Source organism: Nomascus leucogenys, chromosome 2, assembly GCF_006542625.1.
Source record: "Nomascus leucogenys isolate Asia chromosome 2, Asia_NLE_v1, whole genome shotgun sequence".
In the NCBI taxonomy this organism is placed as follows: Eukaryota; Metazoa; Chordata; class Mammalia; order Primates; family Hylobatidae; genus Nomascus; species Nomascus leucogenys.
Window position 1 is genome coordinate 46,645,399 of NC_044382.1, and position 22,831 is coordinate 46,668,229.

A 22,831-nucleotide genomic window follows, 5' to 3' on the forward strand; every position below is an offset into this window, starting at 1 on the left:
TCGAAGCACTGGTCACTCTGCAGAATGTCTCCCCGTTTGGGTTGGTCTCACGTTTTCTCACGAGTAGGGAGTTGCGCATCTTTGGAGGGATGTCACGGAAGTGCTGCGCCTCAGTGCACCCTATCAGGGGAACGTGTTGTCTGTTAGCCTTGTTACTGGTGACATTAACCTCATCGCCTGACGCACAGTGTCTGCTGGGTTTCTCCCCTGTAATGTTACTGTTTTTCTGTTTGTAATTAATAAATATCTTGGGGGAAGATACTCGAGATTGGAAAAAAGTACTGTTTTCCCTCAAACATGTCCCCAGTGATTGACCGCAGCACTCAGGGCTGGAGCTTGCCTATTACAAATATTACTGTGGAATTTGCCTGATGGTGATTTCTGTCTCCCCTTTTCCTCCATTACTGACTAAAATTTTCTTTTCTCTTTCTCCCCCCTCCCCTCCCTCCCTCCCTCCCTCCCTCCCTCCCTTCCTTTCTTCTTCCTTCTTTTTTTTTTTTTGATACAGTTTGACTCTGTCACCCAGGATGAAGTGCAATGGCATGATCTTGGCTCACTGCAACCTCCGCCTCCCGGGTTCAAATGATTCTCATGCCTCAGCCTCCCGAGTAGCTGAGATTACAGTCACGCACCACCATGCCCAGCTAATTTTTTTTTTTTGTATTATTAGTAGAGATGGGGTTTCACTATGTTGGCCACGCTGGTGTCAAACTCCTGACCTCAAGTGATCCACCCACCTCAGCCTCTGAAAGTGCTGGGATTACAGGCATGAGCCACCATGCCCAGCGTATTGACTGAAGTTTTCTGTAAGGAAGAGCTGTCCCTTCTCCACCATTAATTAATGCCATTATTTATGTCATTATGGACTCCTGGATATTGATATTATTCCATGGGTTATAAATCAAAATGATCATTATTTATATTGTTGTTCAAATGATACCAGGCTTGGCCTTTTAAAAGTTTTAAATTGGCTGGGCGCGGTGGCTCACGCTTGTAATCCCAGCACTTTGGGAGGCCAAAGCGGGTGGATCACGAGGTCAGGAGATCGAGACCACAGTGAAACCCCGTCTCTACTAAAAAAATACAAAAAAAATTAGCCGGGCGTAGTGGCGGGCACCTGTAGTCCCAGCTACTCAGAGAGGCTGAGGCAGGAGAATGGCGTGAACCCGGGAGGCGGAGCTTGCAGTGAGCCGAGATTGTGCCACTGCACTCCAGCCTGGGCGACAGAGCGGGACTCTGTCTCAAAAAAAAAAAAAAAAAAAAAAAAAAAAAAAAAAAATTTTACATTATACCAGTAAAATATATCCTCATTCTAAAATTTTCAAACACAAAGCAAAACCTCTTTCTCTCCTTAATCTTCAATCTTACTTTTCTCTACCTGCAGGTCACCGCTCCCTGGGGTAGGCAAGTCTCTTGCGCTGGTTTGTGCTGTGCTACTTCTTATTTTGTAAACATAAATGGGATCACAAAACTTATTTTCTGTAATTTGCATCTTTCACTTTGTCCTATGGCTTAGAGCAGTGCTATTCTAGGTGTGGGCCACAGACCTTTTCTCCTAGTAAAGAGGGCCTTTATTTCCATGTCTGTACTGCTGCCTGCCCCCTGTAGACCCAGGACGCAGCTCGGAGGGGACGGGGCAGCTGTGACAGGGGGCTGGGCCCGCTGAGATGCTCGTCCTCCTAGTGCCAAGGCCCAGGCAGCCTGGTGTCTGTCTGCTGGACCGGGGCCCGGGGAAAGGTAAGGAAAAGCTGGGGAAAGCTGGGCAGGATAGCCTGGAACAGCAGCCAGGACTCCATGCCCCTGGAGGGCATCTTTTAGAAATACCCACATTTATAGATGAAATAATGTGGCATCAGAAATTGGCCTCAAATTAATTTAGATTGTCTCCTGATTTTCACTCTTACATCTCTCCTGTGCTTTCATGCAGGGTGGGACTGCTGAGGGGAAGGATTGGGCACTTCTTATTTTAATAGGTATTGTCCTTTAGGAAGGTTCTACCAATTTATATGTATTTCCAAATTGGAAGAGCAGTCACCCCTTCTATAGCTTTCTACAGCCTTTCTTCATCTGTACAACGTGGGTAATGACAGTACCTATACCCTAAGCTTGCTATGACAATGAATGAGCTAAAATTTGTTAGGTGTTTAAAATGACACCCACCATATCATAAGACCTATTGAAGCATTTTTTTGTTGTTGTTTTTAGAAGTGGGGTCTCATTCTCTCCCCCAGGCTGTAGTGGCGTGATCATGGCTCACTGCAGCCTCGAGCTCCTGGGCTCAGGAGGTCCTCCTGCCTCAGCCTCCCAAGTAGCTGGGACTAAAGGTGTGTGCCACCTCACCCAGCTAATGTTTTAAAATTATTATTTTTGTAGAGACAGGGTCTCTCACTTTGTTGCCCAGGCTGGTCTTGAACTCCTGGCTTTAAGCAATCCTCCCGCCTCAGCCTCCCAAAGTATTGGGATTACAGGCATGAGCCACTGTACCTGGCCCATTTGTTACATAAAGGATTAATGGCCCTGTCATGGACTTTCACATTTTTCTTCCATTTCTTTCTTCTGACTTGAAGGAGCCCTTTCCTGTGTTTGGATATTAACTCTTTAATGACAAAATAAATAGCAAATATCTTCTCCCAGTCTGGGTCTTGCCTTGTAACTTTTAACCTTTTTTCAGTTACGCCAATTTTATTTTGTTTTGAGATGGGGTCTCGCTATATTGCCCAGGCTGGACACAAATTCCTGGGCTCAAGGGATCCTTCTACCTCAGCAACCTGAGTAGCTGGGATTAAAGATACACACCACCACACCAGCATCAGTTTTAATTTAAATATGGTGTGTTTCAATTTTTTTTTTTTAAATAATTTTTGCTTGTGGGTCTTGTTTAAAAAATTCTACCAGGTATTCTTTTTTTTTTTTTTTTTTTTGAGATGGAGTCTTGCTCTGTTGCCCATGCTGCAGTGGTGTGATCTTGGCTCACTGCAACCTCTGCCTTCCAGGTTCAAGCAATTCTCCTGCCTCAGCCTCCCAAGTAGCTCAGACTATAGGCGTGCACCACCATGACCGGCTAATTTTTTATATTTTTAGTAGAGATGGGGTTTCACTATGCTGGCCAGGCTGGTCTCGAACTCCTGACCTTGTGATCCGCCCAACTCAGCCTCCCAAAGTGCTGGGATTACAGGCGTGAGCCACCGCGTCTGGCCCCTAATTTTTGTATTTTTAGTAGAGACGGGGTTTCACCATGTTGGCCAGGCTGGTCTCGAACTCTTGACCTCAAATGATCCGCCTGCCTCAGCCTCCCAAAGTGCTGGGATTACAAGCATGAGTCACCGTGCCCAGCCACAAACATGTATTAAAACAACACTGAAGCACCCGTTACTGTTTGTCATGTGCTAAGTGATTTACATGCAAAAATTTTGTCTGAAATACACAACCGTACTATAGGTTAGGTATTACCATTGTTACCCTACTTAACAAATAAGAAATCTGAGGCTCAGAAAGGGTTGGCAGCTGTCTGAGGGGAACAGATATAAAGTCAGCAGAGCCAGGACTCATACGCAGGTTGTTCAGACCCCAGAATCTCTGCTGCCATTCCTGAGACAATCCGGACACGTCCTGGAGGGGATCAGGCTGGACATGCAAAGTGCCATAAGAGCTCAGAACCAGGGAAAGGGCATTGTGCTGTGGATGGCCCCAAGTGGCAGGCCAAGGGGGAGTCAGAGCAAGTGAAGAGGCATAGATGAGGGGCTGCCCTGACTGGAGGTCCTGTGGTTACAGGAGGAGGGAGAAGATCTGGAGGTGGGGCAGGGGTGCAAATACGCACACACACAAAGGTTCTTGCCCAGAGGTGTGCCATGAGGAACGTGATGCTGCCGGCGGATCAGCACAAGTAAACAAAGAAGGCCAGGCAGGAGGTCCTGTCTCCAGCCAGGTGGACCAGAGTGGGAAAAGAGGGAGCGGAGAGGGAAGAGAGCAGGAGAGGCTATGATGAACCTGTCCCTGACCAGCAAAGCCATCTCTGTCTTGTGATTGGTGGGGACTGTCTCCTGGGCACCTTGGTAAAAGACTGGTGATTAGTTAGTTACAAGCTAAGCAGGGCTGAGAGTGGATGTAAAGGTGCCAAATTAGCTGTTACCATCTCTGGGAACTAGTACAAAGTGAGCTTTTCATCTGCTGAAATGCTGTTTATGAGGCAGTAAAATCCAGAGCCAAGAGGCATGAATGTATCCTGGTTAGGGTAATACTCTCCTGGGCAAGCAACTGTGTGAAAAAATGCTTAGGAAAACCATCTAAAAAGGTAGACAGGCTGCACTGGCTGGGAATCGAACGCGGGCCTCCCGCGTGCCAGGTGAGAATTCTACCACTGAACCACCAACGCTCCAGCTGGCAGGATGTTTTTAGTTGAGGCCACGACCTGTAGGATGGAGTGGTTCCTTTCTAACGGGCTTGACTTCTTGCCACATAAGCAGAAAGGTGGCAGGGGCTGCTGGGTTCTAATTTAGAGGAATAGGCACTGACTTTTTTTTTTTTTAAATTGAGATATAATTCATATAACATAAGATTTCACATAACAAAAAATTCACCATTTTCAAGTGTTCAACTAGGTAGTTTTTAGTACATTCACAAAGTTGTGCACCCATCACCTCTATTTAATTCTAGAACATCTCTATAACCCCAGAAAGAAACCAGGCATCTGTAAGCAGTCAGTCCCAATTCTCCTTTTCTTCAAACCCAGGCAACTGTTACTCTTATTTTCTGAGTATGGATTAAGAGGCACTGTGAACTTCAAACAAACAGAGCAGAAGGTGAAGCTGTGTAAGTTCTATATCTTAACTATGTATATATATTAAAAACTAGAAAAAAATACATCAAAATTTGAATATTCATTGCCTCTTGGGGATAGTCTTGTTTCTTTGCGTTTTTCTCTACTTTCCAAATTTTCTAAAATAAGAATTAGAAAACAAAATTCAAACACTCATATTTCAGTGAGAGGTCACAAAATATGTATCCCCGAGTCTTCTAGTTTCTCCCATTAAAAAAAGCTCCTCCCTTTGAAGGCCTGCATTAGCTTGTAAGTTAACTTACTTCTCCAAGTTTTCTTTTTCCAGGAGCTGCCAAAAAGCTTTCAACTGCTGCATTGGCCGGGAATCGAACCCGGGCCTCCCGCGTGGCAGGCGAGAATTCTACCACTGAACCACCAATGCTCCAGCTGAGTGCTGTTCTGCCTCCAGCTGTTTTGTTGCTCTGATTCACAGTGGTGATGGCACAGCTGTAACCTGACACCTGAGATGGGTCCAGCATGGACAGCTGCTGGATTTTACCAGCCAAACCCATGGGAGGAGGTGGGGCATGCATGCTTGACATTCTGCTCAGCTGTTCAAAAGAAAAGTCCATGAATGGCAATGGGAGAATTCTCAGCAATTCTTTTGGCTCCTGTGGGCAGATTCCAGACCTTACTCTGTTATCCTTAAAGATCTGAGTAGGTTATACCTCAGTTTACTCTCTGGCTGCTTCAGCAAAGGAGGACATCACCCCAAAGCTGATCAGTGACCTCTTGGTGAGGACAGAGACCCAAGAAATACGAAAGCATCAGGGTTCTAGATGACATCTGGAGTCAAATTCCAGATGCCAGTCGGCATAAATGTGGTTTCTTTTTTCTTTTTTTTGAGATAGGGTCCTTCTCTGTTGCCCAGGTTGGAATACAGTGGTGTGATCACAGCTCACTGCAACCTCTGCCTCCTGGGCTCCTGGGCTCAAGTGATCCTCCCACTTTAGCTTCCTGAGGAGCTGGGACTATAGGCGTGCACCACCATACCCGGCTAATTTTTGTAATTATTATTATTATTTTTTTTTGTAGAGATGGGGTTTTGCCATGTTGCCCAGGCTGGTCTCAAACTCCTGAGTTCATGCAGATTGCCTCAGACTCCCAAAGTGCTGGGATTACCCAGCCCGGCCATAAATGTGGTTTCTTATAATGCGGTTTTCTTTACCTTACAGGTAAACAAGAAAATTATGTTAGAGGAGTCTGAAAGGAAAGCAGAGCAACTTCACTTTTTAAAGGCACTTATTTGGGCAAGAGGATTTTCAAGTACAGAATAAATTGAAGCTAGAGCTTTCTTAACTTTCCCACCCTGAGAATGACCCGCATGGTAAAGGCAGCCAGGCTTCTGGGCTGGATGTCTATGGTCAAGAACCAAGTGCCCCCTGAATCCTGGTACCCCTCCCACGCTCCAAACCTTCCTGCCCTGAAAACAACTCTTTCCTGTAGCTGAACCCAGGAAAAAGACGAAGGAAAGGCTTCATGGTCTTTGAGGCAGGAAGGGTTAAGATCATGGCTGCTGGAGATAGCCTGCCTGGGTTCCAATCCGGTTCCAGCCCTCACTAGCTGCGAGTGTGTGGCCATGCTACTCAGCTTCCCTGTGTCCTGTCTGCAGAATGGGGGAGAACCACCGCTGCCACTGTGCTGGGTTGCTGCTACAATTATGTGAGTGACATATATAAAGTAGTCCTGGTTGCTTAAGTGAGGCCCCAAGGCAAGTCCTATGACTTCTGGCTCCCTGGGCCCCTGACAGGAGGTGAGGGGTAGGGACGGAGTCCACTCACCACTGGCTGTGCCCTCCTGCTTTGGCAGGGCATCGTCAGGGGTGGGCTCTACCTGCCTCTGCCCAGGTCTCGGCTCATCGGGCTCATCGTCCTCGGGGGTGACCAGCTTCATCAGGCTCTGGTTGCACACGTTGGCCACTTCTTTGATGCCTGAGTCCACTGATGTAAGGAGCGTGATCTGGTTTGGATACCTGTCCCTCTAATCTCTTGCTGAAATGTGATTCCCAGTGTAGGAGGTGGGGCCTGGTGGGAGGGGTTTGGGTCATGGGGGTGGATCCCTCACAAATGGCTTGGTGCCCTCCACATGGTACTCAGTGAGTTGAGTGAGTTCTTGCTCTATTATTATTCATGTGGGGGCTGGTTCTTTCAAAGAGCCTCGCACCTCTCTTGCTCCTTCTCTTGCCATGTGACCTGCTGGCTTCCCCTTCGCCTCTGCCATGACTAAAAGCTTCCTGAGGCCTCACCAGAAGCCAAGCAGACGCTGGCACCATGCCTCCTGTACAGTCTGCAGAACTGGGAGCCGAAGGAACCTCTTTTCTTTATAAATTACCCAGCCTCAGGTATTCCTTTACAGCAACACAAAATGGGTTAATATAGAGTGGCCCCAGCCAGGGGAGGATTTTCTGAACCTCGTATTTCTAGTATGGAGCTCAGTTGTCTCAGGGCTATGTTAGGCAGACAGGCTGTCTGAACTGAGTCCCTGCTCTCCTTGCCATACTGGTGCCCCTGTGAAATGCGCCTATTTCTTCTCTTAGGACCCCTTCCTAAACCCTCCCACCAATGGGATTTCACCAGCCCAAGGTGGGGCAGCGTGAACTCAGATGGTTGGAACTTTGGGGTCCCGGAGAGCTGCTCCAGATCTGCAAGTAACCAGGCAAGGTGTGGGGACAGCCAGCATCAGCCCCGGGTCCCTGGCTTTCCTAATCCACGTTTGTCTCCACTTCTTCTTCCCGAACTGCTAGGGACTATGGAAGTGTGATGGATCCTGAGAGAGCCCCCAGCCCCCAGTGCAGGGTCCCTCAACTTCATAATCCCTTTGGGGCTTCTCTCAGTTATTCTCTCCCAAAGCAAAGGATACTTTTCTTGCGGTCATCGTAGGCCAGGCAAGGCAAGACAGCAGTCAGGATCCCAGAGGAGTAAGGCAGCATGACGCGGCCCGCCAGCTGGATGAACTCCCGCATCCAGCACATGGCTGTCAGCTGGATGAGGTCATCTGGAAGGGGAATCAGGGGGTTCAGAGGGGCCAGCACACGCAGCCCGAGTGCTCCCTCCCACTGACCATACACGTGGGATGGGGCTGGCAGCCTGTGGAACCCAAGCGCCTGACGGCTTCCAGCCTCACCAATGCTCTATTACATGTGTGCTTTGCCTTCCAAAGGTGGAGACACAGGCTGGGACGGAGCAACAATCCTGTGCTGGACTGTAAGGGCAGCTGCATCCCTGCCCCTCTGCACTGGGACTCTGCTCCTCCTCTCATCAAGAAGTGGAATTAACTTCTCCACCCCTTGAATCTGGGCTGGCCTTGCTTCTTTGGCCAATGGGACGTGGTGGGAGTGATGATATGGCTGGTTCAAGCCTAGGCCTCAACAGGCCTTGCTCACTTCTACTGTCTGTCTTGGAATCCCACTGATGCCATATAAGCATGCCCAGGCTAGCCTGCTGGACAATGAGACATGTGGTCCAGCTGCCCCCATGGTCCCAGCATGACATGAGCCAGACAACTGCCAGACATGAGTGAGGCCACTGTGGCCCATTCACCCCAGGAATCCTACAGTTAACAGCAGGTACTTGATGAGCCTAGCCAAGCCTGGCCCAGGTGAGTGGAACCACCCAGGTGACCCACAGACTCATAATAAGTGACTGTTGTTTTAGGGAATGACGTTTTGTAGTGGTTTGATACTCAACAGAAGTGAACAGATACATAATCCCAAGCTCCAAGCATTTTAAGTCTCAGGGCTAAGGCCAAGTTCACCAGCAAGGAAACCCTCCAGATCTTACTCCACACAGGCCACACACACCAGGTGAAAGGACCTCTGTGTCTCTGTGGTGACAGAACCCAGACCTCCCTCTGTGAGACCCAGCGCTCCACCTCTCCCAGGGCCCGCTGTCACACTGGCTAATATTCCTTCCAGGAATCTCCCCTGCCCCCTCACTGAAGCTGAGATGGTGAGAGGTGCTTCTGCGGAGGTGGCAGTGGCAGTAGTAGTGGCAGCTGTGGCTGTGGGCCCTCCCCTCACACTCACCCGTGGTCTGGCAGTGGATCACCAGGATGTTGGCCATCTCAGCAAACTTCACACTGGAGGGATTCTTCTTAATTTCTTTTAAGAATTCTCCAAGAACAACCTCACACCTATGAATAAGAACAGGAAAGTGGAAACAGCGAGGGTCAGCCAGGGCTGGAGGAGCCTCAAACCAGCCCCATTTCCGTGCTGGGTCAGCCATCCAGAGGGCGGCTTGGCTTTTGGACTTGTCAGGTGATCATTTTCAGATGCTGGGGGTTGATGGGCTCTTGGCTCCTCAAAGCGGGAAGCACAAGAGCCAGGAAGAAGAGCTGATTTCCTGCCCTCCTGCCGCGGCCTGTCTGTGGGCATGAAGCGCATGGGCACAGCTGGGGGTGGCAGCAGGCAGCAGCTTCCTGCCCCTCACTCCACTCACATTTTGCGAATCTCTTTGCCATTGTCGCCCAGGATCTGGAAGAGTCCATCCAGGATCTCCGGCAGGTAATCCAGTAGGTTAATGTCTGGCACCGACTCCAGAACCAGGATCTGACCGGGGAAGGGAATAGCAGGGGAGGAACAGCTCCAGACCCGTCTCCCGCTCACCAAGCCTCTGGGACTGGGCTGTGGGAAGGGGACCCTGCTGAGACAGCATTTCCCTGCAGTGCAGGCGTCCCATGCGGGAGGAGGGTGCTGGCAGGGACAGCCAGCATTTTTTGTTAAATGTGCAGGGGAATGGCAATTTGACTCTAAGGAAATTTGGATGCCCAGGGGAGAAGGGGATGGATGGGGAAGGACAGACGAGGCTAGAAAAAGTGAGATTGCTGGAAGTAGCACTGCTGGCTTTAAAGGAAACTCGGGTGTTTTCTGGGACAAGGAAAGAACTGGACCCCCTTCAGGGTCAACAAGAACCTGACCCCTTCAGGGCCAACATGGTGGGTTTTGGGGGCAAAACTGAATAAGGTGTTTTTGAATTATCAGGTGTTAATGGCTATTCGAAGGAGAACATGGAGGGTTCCTATAGCCAAAGGGCCTGGCAAGAGTGTGCTAGAGAGCAGATTTCCAAACTGGAGGCTGGAGAAACAGTGTCCAGCCAGGCCTTACCCAGGAGATGATGAACTGCCGGGCATACTGGTTGTTGGAGTAAATCCTCTCTCGCAACAAGGGGATGAAGCTCACCAGGTCAAACTTGTTGCTCTCAGTCACAATGTCCTATGGATCAGAGGAAAGTGAGCTGCTGCGAGCCCGAGACCAGGGCTGCCTGACCTTGCTGAATCACCTGCCCAGGGCTGGCTCCAGCGCTCAGGCGGCCACCAAGGAAAACGGCAGACCCTGAGCTAGGAATAAGAGGTCTCTGGAGTATTCATCCTGTCCCAGTCCACGGGACACGCAAAACGGGTAGATTGGAAGCAGGAATCAAAGTCGAGAGAACCAACTGAATGGCAAGACCCTACTCTCTGTGGTCTGGATGCAATGCCCAGGCCCCTGCTGTCAGGGCCAGGGTGGTGTGGAAAGTGACAGGCAAGCTTCTTTGCTCTAGGTGGCGGCAACAAAAGCGGACATTTCAGGTGATGGCACAGTTCTGTATTTGATAGTGGTGATCGAGCTCTATATTCTTGTCATAGAACTGCACACCAGGGAGTACATGTAAAATTAAAATATATTTTAAATTCAAGAAGAACATTCCCAATGACAGAATTTCTAAGCTTTACAGACGGGAGAAATAGATTGTAGAAATACAAGTGGGGACAAAGTACAAATACCTTTAAAAGGCGGTCTAGGAGCTCAGATCCACTTTTCACATTGGGGTCTGGGTCGGCTGCCAGCTGCAAGAGGCACAGAGGGGGAGGGACACAGAGGCGAGGGTCATGGTCGGATGCAAGACAAGGGATTTCCTGCAAATCCGCAGCCGAGGCCTTGGTGCAGCCCGGAACATCTAGCAGGCCCCCCTTTCAACGAACACATTTGAGAAAGGCTGGGAAAGTGGGAGTGGGTGCCATGGAGTTGGCTGAGGAGCAGATTCAGGAAATACCCTTCTGTTCAGGGACTTCTCCTGTGACCCGCTGGGGTTCCTGTTCCCTGTCGCGACTGGGTCACAGGGTTGCTTCCTGTCAGCCTTCCCCAGGAGTTTCCAATCTTAAAGCGCTGGGTCCTCATTCCACTCCTGGAGGAGGGGACAGGGTAGCCGCAAGGCTGATACTCTAGAAACTTCCATGGCATTCTGCAGGGGCAGCAGCATTGCAGGGCTGCTCCGCGCCTGGGAGGGGAACTCCACCAGGCTGCAAGAGGCACGGAGGAGAGCATGAGCTTTTTCTAGGGCACTTATGAGCTAGACTAAGTGCGGCCCTCCCTAAAGGGGAAATATGGTCTGGACGATGGCGTCAGCATCACCCTCTTCTACCAGGGAGGTGAGTGTTTCACAGACTATCAGTTTCTTCCCTCTACTGTGTGGCAGACTGGTACTTACATCAAATGCAATCAAAATGAATTAAAAGAGAAATGAAAAAAGGTATAAATGCAAGTCCATTAAAAATGATTAGATTCAATAGACAGTTAATTGTCCCTTGCAGCCACATGCTTGTTTGCTCTGCTTGCATCTGGGAAAAAGGGTCCAAGGTTCCAGAAGGTCAAGTGAGGTGGGTGAACCAAGCGCAGCCCAGCGAGGAGGAGGAGGGCAGTTACCTTGCTCAGCCCGTCAAAGAGCACGTTGAAGTGGGGCAGCACAGCACCCCGGGCTACCTTGACGATGTTGTAGAGGGCCTCGCAGGCATAGTAGCGCAGCCTGCTGTCTGCATCATTGAAGCAGGTCAGCACTGGCTCAATCAGCTCCTTCAGGTAGAGCCCTGAGTCCTGCGAGGGGGCAGGAGGAGGAGAAGACAGATCAGAATGGGTCAGAGCCCAGGCCCTGCAGCCTACAGTGCCAGCTGACATCCCAGCTCCCTTGAAGGTCCTCAGGCCTTTGTGTGAGGGCTGGGCTCAAAGACCCTTCCCAAGCCTGCTTCCCAGGAGAGGGTCCATGCCTAGGGGACCAGGCTGCAAAGCCACAAAGCCAGCCTTGCTGGTCTCAGGTGTGGACAGGGTGGTAATAAAACGTAGGTCTGCAATGCCCTGTTGGGTCTTGAGAAGGGAGGCATCTGGATGGCTTGGCCAGCGTCAAGGCCGGGACTGGTATGTCTGTCCCTTGGGTGAAAGGCCCACCTTGCCCAGTGCGATGGAGCAGGCGGCCAGGCCGATGAGGCCCCCTTTCCGGCTGTGGGGGTGCTGAGACAGGGCAAACTCCTGGGACAGGGTCTGGATCACATGCTTGATTTGCACAGTATTGTTCTGGGCCACGAACTCCCGGACCAGCCTGGAGAGAGAGGAGAGAGGGGCTGTGGGAATCAGGCTACCTCTGCTGTGGCCTCCAGGGCCTGGGGCGGCAATGAGGAAGGGAGATGACCTGTTTGGAAAGAGGAAATGGGAGACAGGCGTCTCAGGGCAGGTCTCAGTTCTGTTGCTGGCTGAGTCCTGGTTGTTTCCCTATTCTGGGTCTCAGTTTCCCTTTGTGTACAATGGGATAAGGAACAGTGGCGCTATCTCACTTCTGGGAATCTGAGAGAATGCAAATCAATGTGTCACTGGGGACCAAAAAAGTGCAATGCATTATCAGCTGATCAACTGTCTTTATGCAACACTTACTCAGCTTTCCATTCGTGCATCTCAGAAATTCTCTGCGTCTGAGCAACTATTTCCAGGGACGTTGCTGGGACACATAGCTGAATCAGGCCCCAGTGTAATGGGTAAGATCCACATGCCAACAAATAATTGTAGCAAAGTGGCACCAGTGATATCACAGAAGTGAGAAAATGCTAAGGGCTTAGTCTCCTCGGGCCATCCAGGAGGGCTACAGGGAGGTGCCAGTTGAGTCAGATCTTAAAAACAGTAACAGGCACTTTCCAAGTAAAAAAAGGAAGGCAGGGCACCTCGGGCACAGGGAAGAGCCTGGCCAAGGCCACGCGAGCTGACATGGCATATCTGGGACAGGATGAGGGCTCCAACGTGTGGAAGGAGTGGCTAGAGACAGGTAAGGAAAAGATGAGCCAGTGAAAGTTTTCCAGCAAGGGATGACATGCTCAGCCCCATGTTCCAACTGGACATCTCTGGTGGTGGCTTGGAGAAGCTGGGCTGGGGCAAGCATGGGTTTGACGGGAGACTGATGCTGAGGACGTTCAGGAGAACACTGTAGCTATGGGGTAAGGAGGTCCTGAAATGTGACTGAGGCAGTGGGAAAGAGCAGCGGGGACTGTTTCTAGAATTAAATGGAAAAGCATTAATAGCTGATATAAGAGGAGAGAGGAAGGTAGGGTAGACGGTGCCCCCAGGTGTCTCCCTGGACAGCGATGCTGACGGGGAGAGGAGCAGGTCGGAGGGAGGGTGCCTTCGTGGGAAGGAGGGGCTGCTGGTCACCCAGGGAGGATGACTCCCCAGGCAGACCCTGCCCTGAGTGGAGGAGCTGAGGGAGGCCTGGCTCCACAACAGACTAGTCTGTTTTCAGAGCCCCGTGGACACAAAGGCCAGGCCTCTGGCCTCCCAAATCTCACATGGCATGTGGTGGCAGGAGCACCCCAGATCACTGATGGAGGAGAGGCAGCTGGGGTGGTCAGGGAAGTTTTCCTGGAAGTGGGATGGAGCCGGATCTTCAAGGAGGCAGAAGGGAAAGAAACGGGCCTTCCTGGCAAAAGGAGCCCTGTTAGCAGAGGTGAGGATGCGGAAGTAGCCAACCTTGTCTGGGGCCCCAGAGAACAGAACAGCAGCGGGATGGGCTGCTGGTGGTAACTGGGGCATCTCCAGTTAGAAGAATAGATTTCACGTACCAGGGAGCTGGGCATATGAAAGACTGTCTTAAGGAGCCTGGAGATGCTTGTGAAATGAGGACAGGAAGCGTGAGGGATGACACTGGTGGAGCCACTGAAGGTGGAAAAAGGGCAGTCTAGAGACCTCAGACTTTAAAAAGTAACTGCAGGCACTCTCTCTCCTTGCTTTGCATCCAATCATGGCAGGTATCTTGCTCACCTGTTCCACAAATGGGGTCTCAAGTTGACTTGAAGAATTTTAAGAACAGTCATGTCCAAAAGATGTCCATTAGTCTGTGTGGTTCCAGCTCAGGAGCTTTCTAATAATTAGAGCTATGACTTTCTAGTAATTAAAACCAAATGTGCTGTCCTGTGAGACAGTGAGCACTCCGGCAAAAAGGCTGCTCAAAGAGGGACCGGGCAGTGGTTTGGTAAAGATTTAATACACCCAACCATATGGAGCACTTATTATGCGACAGGGACTGTTCACGCAAGAGGTGACAAAATACGTCTCGCTCTGAGCTGGTGGACGTTGGAGAGGAGATGGGTGCTTCAGGAAGGAGCTGTACAAGTGGGCTGTGAGTTGCCCCCTGCTTTCATCTTTATGGGACTGGGACTGTGGATGAACCCAGAGCCTCTGGATAGAATGTGAACTCTCGTTCATAGGCCCCAATTCTCAAAGCAGTGTACTAAGGCCTGGCAAGGATGGTTCTACATCAACTTGTTTGGTCGCCCAAACTGGACAAACCAGCCAGGTGAGACCCAATCATCTCTCAGAGTGCCTGTCTCTAAGTATTGACAGAGACAGCCCCTTGCCAAAAGCCCTGCAGATGCTCTACCAAACAGCTGGAGCATTGGTGGTTCAGTGGTAGAATTCTCGCCTGCCACGCGGGAGGCCCGGGTTCGATTCCCGGCCAATGCAATGCAATGCTGCTTTTTCTGCCTTTTCCTGGCCAGTTTTCCTCACAGAGAGATCCTGCTAGAGGAGCCAGTCAGTCTCTCCAACTGCACCAGACCTGCAGCAGCCAAGGGTGCCCACAAATCTGGAACCACACTTCTCTGCTAAATGCACACATGAGAGCTGCTGGGTTCTCCAGAGAAGCACTCACTATGGCTGTAGAGCCATGAACTTGATGCCTTCACCTTAAGGGGACTCCTGTTGTGCTGTCCTCAGCCTTGGCCAGTCTTCCGCAGGAAGCTGGCATGAAACCTGAGAACAGTAACACAGTTTAACACAAGACTAAACGCAGAATGTGGTGGGAGGACTCAAACAGTAACACAGTTTAACACAAGACTAAACGCAGAATGCGGTGGGAGGACTCAAACAGTAACACGGTTTAACAAAAGACTAAACACAGAAGGTGGTGGGAGGACTCAAACATCAGAGGGGAAAAAGCCCCCCAAAGTTTTAATATACTTTTGCTACCAAGAAAGACTCAAGCTCTAGTTTCTGTCGCAAGGTCTGAAGGCAAATCAACTGGACATGCACATCCTCCTGCTTCCTGCCTTCTCCCTCCTGCTCTGCAGCCTGAGTGTTCCATTCTTGCAACTGTGCTGATGTGGTAGCATCAGAGACTGGCTTCATATTCTGTTAATCAACTTATATGCAACGAGGCCCAGGAATGGGGTTAAAGGGAGGTGCGCACACAGCTGCTCACATCTGGGGCATTGATGGTTCAGTGGTAGAATTCTCGCCTGCCAGGTGGGAGCCCTGGGTTCGATTCCTGGCCAATGCAGCAGCAGACCTCTTTTTAATCCTAAGAGACTGAATTTGAGATTTCACACTGCCTAAAGAATTTATAAATCCACTCTGAGAACTGAGAATGATTTGTTTCTAGTTGGATTTCAAATGCCTTTGATGAAAACACTTATTTTCCTAAATTCTGCGAAGATCTAGAACCTGGTCTCCTTGTTCTTGAAGAGTCCGGGATGTGGGATGCACCAAGGCCCGCTAAAGCAGCTGTGCCTCACCACGCCTGCCCAGACAGCCTGCCCAGGAAGCCAGGACATGTTTCCGCTTGGTACAAGTTACAGCGGCACTAGGAGTGGGAGTGGGGACATCCTTGAGGCTTCAGCAAGGGGTCCAAAGGAAAGCCAACCTGCATGGCAACGCAGGCCACCCTGGAGCCACCTCCTCTCCCGTCTCCTTGTTTCAGGTCACAAACATTCCCCAAGCAACTGGAGAGGGGACTCCTCCTGTGCGACGGCCAGTGGATGAGAGCTATTCTCTGCCCCCAAGGAGCTCTCTGCCAGGGTGGGAAGAGGAGGAAAGAAGAGAGGGCTTAAGGAATACTGTGCGAACAGAAAAAACACTTGGTAAGAAGAGTATGAGGTGAGCTGGGGCAGGCTGGAAAGAGAAAGACCGGTGTCTGCTGGGCAGGGATGTACTAGGGCTCTATAAGGGTCAGCATTGTAGATGGGTTTTGAAGGATGAATAGGTGTTCGTTCTGGAGCTGGTTAGGATGAGGCTGAACAAAGGCTCAGAGGAAGGAGGAGCAGGCATTTGGTTTGGCAGAAACAAAAGCCACAGGTGGAGGGAAAGTAGGTGACGGGGTTGGAAAAGTTGCTCCCAGTCATGGAGCATGAGAGCATGGACACTTGGCAAAGGGACTGGCATTTAGCCCTGGTGGATGTGAGGAGCTGCAGAAGACCATGAGCTCGCACGTGGTGTGAACTTTAGGAAGGGCAGTCTGCACCAGTGGGTGGTATGGGTTTGAATGGTGCTTAGGAAGCTTTGAAGAGTACGAGGAAAGTGGCTCTGATGATGGAGTGACAGCCTGCAAAAGTTAACAGGGCCTCCTGAGGGAGGCAAGGGGGATTTCTGTGCTAAGCATTCCCTCCCCACCCCCTCATCTTTGCAAAGAGCAAATGTCTTCTTGCTTGGCACCAGCCGGAAGGCCTCCCCCACCACAGTCCTACTAGGACTCAATTCAGAGCACCCCAGGCCACTATAAAAATACAGCCTATTCAGGCCCTGTGGCCCCAGGAACTCCAAGTTTCTACTGTTTCTGCCCCTGCACTTAAGGGTAGAATATTCTTCATCTCCAGGAAAACAGGCGTCAGGCAGACAAACGATGGCTGGAGGGAAAACCATGGAACATGTCCTCACCAATATGTCAGTTTGGAGAGCATCGGGCCTGGGGTCAACCCCTGGGCCACTGGCAGGAAGAATCTGTTCCACAAATCAAGCCTACCCTCCTTATCTGACACTTGGGGCAAGCAAAACAGGGCCAGGCCGACCTCTGACCTCTGCAGCCTTCCTGCTGGGCTCCCAGCACAGGCTTCTACTCCAGCCAGGCCTGCCTTCTTACTGCGCCCTGCCTGGCCCATGCTGCACCTCCCATCTGCCCAATCTCTAGAAAAGCTCCTGGTCCCTTAAACATTCTACCCAGCCCTCAAAGTTCAGCTCAAATCCAACCCCCTGCCTCTCCCGATGATCCCATAAAGTGAGTGCAGAAGGACTCAGGACCCCTCATTCTGTGCCCAGCAACATGCTGTCGAATGTCAACAGGTAAATTCCTTCTAATTCCTTCTCATGCATGATTCCTACCTCCACAACTTGTTTTTTCCTTTGAGACAGAGTCTCACTCTGTTGCCCAGGCTAGAGTGCAGTGGTGCGATCTCAGCTCACTGCAGCCTCTGCCTCTCGGGTTCAAGCGATCCTCCTGCCTCAACCTCCTGAGTAGCTGGAGTCACAGACACCTGCCATCACGCCTGGCTAATTTTTTCTATTTTTAGTAGAGACGGGGTTTCACCATGTTGGCCAGGCTGGTCTTGAGCTCCTGGCCTCCAGTGATCCGTCCACCTTGGCCTCCGGAAGTGCTGGGATTATAGGCATGAGCCACATGCCTGGACCCTCCACAACTTCTTGATAAAGTCCTTGAGGACTGGCACCATGTGTCTGCATCTCTAGCACTAGGCCTCTCTCCGAGTCCGGAACTTTGAGTGCAGTAGGTGGGGAAACACTTGTCAAGACCGGCAGGGACGACAGGCAGCTTGAGCTGCAGGGAAAACCTGGGCAAGACCCCACACTGCCATATTGGTGACATGGGAGTGCTTTGCAAACCCAAACCTAACCTGCTGGGTTAATCAGTATTGCATCTGGACGGTCCTCACCCTCTACTCTTATAGTCCAGGTTAGCAGGAGCAAAGGGCACCATTACTAGGACCCAAAAATGCACACCAAGAAGGGCTCAGGTCACCAGAGCTGTGGCTGCTGGCCGGGGAAAGGTGCACAGGCTTGCATGACGCCTGAAGGGCAGCTGAAGGTGTGCTCTAACCCCTCGCTAGGTGCTCCAGAACTGCCCTAGTCAGCCAGCCTGTGGTGTGGTCTCTACTTCACAGGGCAAGTGCAGAGACAAAAAAAGCAACTACAAGGGGAAGCAGAGTAAGTGCAGTTGAAAACCTGGGCAGCCCCAGTTCCAGGTTTAGTGTCTCTTCAAAAGACCACGCTATCCCTCCTTTCATCTACAGGTTGGGAGCCAGAGGTGGGGGATCTGAGGCTGAACTAGTTTTGAAGTTAGTATCTGGCCCAGAAACTCTCATGATCACAAATCCCTGGAGACCTTTACTAATGTGAAGGGCATGGACATCGCTGTCTTACACACCAGAGCAGGGAATCCACTTCTGCCTGGTTTCCTCCAAAAAGTGCTAAAGAACCCTGGCTGGAGAGGTGTCCTCTAGAGGCTGCTCAGAGCCTGGGTTCTCAGCTGGCCAGTGGCATTGCAGGATGGCAGGAACACCCACTCCCCAGAAGATACAAGCCCCAAGGGGGACCAACATCAAGCTCTTGACGCCACCCTCAATGTCTCAAAGACTGCCACACCGACTACCTGATAGGAGAAGCAGCCACGGACACTGCAAGACACATCTGGACTTTCATAAGCCAAGGGAGGGCCTGGGGCCATCCAGCACAGCCACAGGACCCCTTAGCTTAACTCTGTACCACAGCACGGTGACAGTCGCAGGAGACTGTCACAGGTCACACGAGGACTATTGAGTTGACCACTTCCTAAGCACTCACACTCTGCTGAGTATTCCAGGGGTCAGTTATTCCTTAGGACACCTCCTGCTGTAGCTATTATTATTTTACTCCCATCTTCCAGATCTGAAACAGTTGTAGAGAAATCAAGCCCCTTTCCTAGGGTCACGAAAGGTCTGAACCCTTGACACCTCCCAAGTCCATATCCTTTCAACTATGTCACAGTCCTTCCCTCCCTCCCATCTCCCTAAGCCACTTCAGCTGCAAACCAATTGCACCCAATTACAGATGGCAATTCCCTTGTGCAGAACTAAGGCTCCCAAGTGAAACGTAGCTTTCTCTATACACTTTCACACAGTGCTCGGTCATCTTCAAGGCATTCCTTCCACACACAGAGAGTACAGACGAGGTGCCTACTTGAGATGTTTTGAAATGAGGCTCTAGCGCTGGTCTTCCGTGAACGCAGGAACACACTGAGTAACCATCAGCTGAGTACTTACCATTTGCCAGGCAACGTGCTGCATGCTTTACATACAGGGTCTAATTGAAACCTTAAAACAAGCCACTGAGTTAAGTACCATTATACCCATTTTACACTTTGTGGAAACTGAGGCTCAGAGAAGTTAAGAAATATACACAAAGTCATGGAAGTTGTAGATGATGGATCTAAAAATCAAATCTAGGCTTTTCTAACCCCAAGATCTAAAATCTTATCCACTATGTTAGACTAGCCCCTCCCCAAATAGCACAGCTACCACCAGCTGGGTGCCCACTGTGTGCCAGGCACATGATTTCATTTAACTCCAATCCCATGTCATTTGGTGACAGCCCTACGTCCCAACCTCTGTCCTAGGTGGCAGAGGTTTTAGCCACTGAACTGAGGTTCCCATGTGTTCAGAGGGAACATCCTCAGCTGTAGGTGGGTTAATCATGACAATGACTTTACAGGGCTTTTACAGAATTAGATAAACACATTCTGTGCTCTGTACTGCACATGCTCAAATAACAGTATTAGTGCAAAGTCAGAATCAGAGACAAGCTGTGATCTTATACACACCACACGAGGTTGTGTTCATTCCATAAATGTTGGCTGGGCACCCACCAACCAACCTAGTTTGGGCCTAGGAATGAACTGATTAGAAATGAGCAGATATGACGTAGGAATGAGCATGTACTGAGCATATAGTGGATCCAACTGGTGGAAAAAACTACAAAGGAGAAGCAAGAGTCGGTGACAGCAGGAGGCTTGTTTTGATCTCGGGTGACATTAGTTGTGACCACTGAGTAAGTGCTTCCCTCAGACTGTAACAAAACAGCACTAATTTAAACATTGGGACACAATTCACATACCATAAATTCACTCTTTTAGAGTGTAGGTGTCAGCAGCCTTTTGTGTATTCACAAAGTTGTGCAACCATCACCACCATCAATTGTAGAACATTTTTTTACGATCCCCAAAAGAAACCCTGCACCCACTGGCAGTCACTCCCCACTCCCCCGAGCCCTAGGCAAGCCCGAGTCTACTTTCTGTTTCTATAGATTTGCTTATTCTGGCCATTTTATATAAATAGAATCACACAATATGTGGCCTTTTATGGTTGGCTTCTTTCACTTAGCATAATGTTTTCAAGGCGCTTTTTTTTAAAATAAGAAATAAATAAGAAACCTGAGGCACAAACTCAAATGCTCACATGGGCCAGGCAGGAGATACAGGGGAAGCCCAGGAGGTAAAACAGGCTCTGGTTAATCTGCCAACAGGTGGCAAAGCTCTCGACGATTTGCTTTGCAGGAATGCGGGCCCCCAAAGCCACATCTCCCAAGTCCATAAGATAATCCAGAAACCTGAATTTCACTGTGAAATTTCTCAATTTAAAATACTTTGTGATCCAGGCCAAACCAAACAGGTCTGCTTGTAGTTTACAGCCCCCAGGGGCCAGCCTGTGACCCTGGGATTAAACAATTTAAACAGGGTCCCACTGCTGATAAACAGCCAAGCTGGGTGGAATTCTGACCTGCACTCCAAAAATTACCTTGAGCCACTGGGTAATAAATACAGTTATGTGCCACATAAGGACAGTTTGGTCAACAACAGACTGCATATTCCACAGTGGTCCCGTAAGATGATAATGTTATATTTTTTACTATACTATTTCTATGTTCAGATATATCGGGGTACACACATACCACTGTGTTACAATTGCCTAATTATTCAGCAGTCACATGCTGTGCAGGTTTGTAGACTAGGGACAATAGGCTGTACCATATAGCCTCGTGTGTGGCAGACTGCACCAGCTAGGTTTGTGTGAGTAACTCTATGTTGTTCACACAATGATGAAATTGCCCAACAACACACTTCTCAGAATGCAACCCCCTGAGCAGTGGCTCACACCTGTAATCCCAGCACTTTGGGAGGCTGAGGCGGGTGGATCACGAGGTCAGGAGGTGGAGACCATCCTGCCTAACGTGGTGAAACCCCATCTCTACTAAAACTACAAAAAAAAAAAAAAAAAAAAAAAAAAAAAAACCCAAAAATTAGCCGGGCGTTGTGGCGGGCGCCTGTAGTTCCAGCTACTAGGGAGGCTGAGGCAGGAGAATGGCATGAACCTGAGAGGCGGAGTTTGCAGTTAGCCGTGATCACACCACTGCACTCCAGCCTGGGCGACAGAGCGAGACTCTGTCTCAAAAAAAAGAAAAAAAGAATGCAAGAATGCATCCCTCTGAAGCGATGCATGACTCTGGCACCTTCCCCACAGAGGTGGTAGGCTCCGAAGAACCAGGCCAACCTTCACCTGTTCAACTTTCACCTGTTCACAGAGCTCCAGGGACTCGCCTCCCCGACAGCCAGCAGGCAGGGAGGTGTGATTCAGGAGCTCTGCTCCCAGCAGCCCTCCCTGGGGCTTTGGGCTGTCAGGGAGCATGGCCTGAGCCACCTAGCAGGACAGTTACATTTGCTGGCTTTTGAACTCAAAGTTCGAAGACAAGATCAGGTGTGTTCAGAGAGGTACGACCACAGACGGAACTCAAAGCTCAGGACCACTAGAGACTTGACCATGAATAGCGCTGTCTCTCCCAGCCAGCAGTGAGACAGTGGGGGCCCTGCCTCCACGACGCCTGGCAGAGCGAGCACCCACCACACTGATCTGAGTGCCTGCTAGCATTTCTCCCCGACACCAGACTCTTCTGGGAAGACAGCCTGGCATCTTCCCACCCTTTTCATTACGACTGATCAATGACCATACTAAAATTGAAAACCCACAAAACTGGCAACAGCCATGATAAAAATCCTAACCTGACTGCCTTATCCTATAGGAAATTGTGTGGTCCTGTGGGAATAAGGTTGTAGGGGCAAAAGTTCTCCAGAACTTTGCACAACTGGCTCCCAACATTTAGACAGTTAGTGTGGTCACCTAACACCACACTCGTGGTCTTAAGATTCTGGATCCGGGGGTCCTTCAGCTGAGGCAAGCATCCATCTCTGCATTTTTAGTGTCTGGGAAGCCTGTCATGATGATACAATCCCCTCTTATTAGTGGTTTTAATGCCTCACTGGAACACCATAGGCAGGACTGGCTCTGTCACCTGAGCTCTGGAGAACTGAAAGTGGCAGCTAAAACCACCGTGGAGAATTTCAAGTATGAAATTCCTTGTATTATAAGTATGTCCCCTTTTTGGTAGGGAAAAGCAGTCATGCAGTGGGGATGTCTTCTGAGACACATGAACCTGAGTTTTCTTGCTAGGTTCTAGCTGTAAAACCATGGGAAGATTACTTAACCTCAAGGAGCCTGTTTCCTCATCTGTGAAACAGGGTAACACCACCACGCTCATAGGGCAGCCATGCAAAATAAATGGGGTGAGGGGTATACGATGGCCAAACCAAAGAAAGCTTTTCTAGATCCTCCCAACCATCCAAAATGGGGCAGACAGCACTTTATATATGTGCACGCACTTTATATACGTGCACTCCCAGGCTTCACTATGATCACTGTGATGGACTGAAGAGTCCTCCAACCCCCAGATTCACATATTGAAGTTCTGATCCACAGTGTGATTGGATTTGGAGAGAGGGCCTATAAGGAAGTAATTAAGGTTAAAAGAGGTCATAAGGGTGGGGCCCTTGATTCCATAGGATCAGTGTCCTCATAAGAGGAGACACCAGGCTGGGGCAGTGGCTTGTGCCTGTAATCCCAGCACTTTGGGAGGCCACA

At 50.0% G+C, this 22,831-nt stretch overlaps 1 protein-coding gene and 3 non-coding genes across 5 annotated transcripts in view; 1 reads left to right on the forward strand and 3 right to left on the reverse strand.

Annotated features, from left to right (window-relative positions):
• VAC14 (VAC14 component of PIKFYVE complex) overlaps positions 1-22,831 on the reverse strand; it is a 113,811-nt gene that overhangs the window by 86,498 nt on the left and 4,482 nt on the right. Inside the window, exons 2-9 of one of the 2 annotated variants that reach the window (XM_030829505.1) lie at positions 12,012-12,162; positions 11,496-11,663; positions 10,577-10,639; positions 9,918-10,025; positions 9,253-9,362; positions 8,841-8,947; positions 7,676-7,810; positions 6,598-6,747 (exon numbers count right to left, since the gene is read on the reverse strand). In XM_030829505.1, coding sequence (XP_030685365.1) covers positions 6,598-6,747; positions 7,676-7,810; positions 8,841-8,947; positions 9,253-9,362; positions 9,918-10,025; positions 10,577-10,639; positions 11,496-11,663; positions 12,012-12,162 — 992 coding nt within the window. The remainder of the gene's footprint in view (positions 1-6,597; positions 6,748-7,675; positions 7,811-8,840; positions 8,948-9,252; positions 9,363-9,917; positions 10,026-10,576; positions 10,640-11,495; positions 11,664-12,011; positions 12,163-22,831) is intronic. The other variant, XM_030829512.1, reaches the window with a different exon arrangement.
• On the reverse strand, positions 4,302-4,372 carry TRNAA-GGC. Its single transcript has one exon. It is a non-coding gene; the product is annotated as a tRNA-Ala (tRNA).
• On the reverse strand, positions 5,128-5,198 carry TRNAG-GCC. Its single transcript has one exon. It is a non-coding gene; the product is annotated as a tRNA-Gly (tRNA).
• TRNAG-GCC lies at positions 14,497-14,567 on the forward strand. The gene has a single exon. It is a non-coding gene; the product is annotated as a tRNA-Gly (tRNA).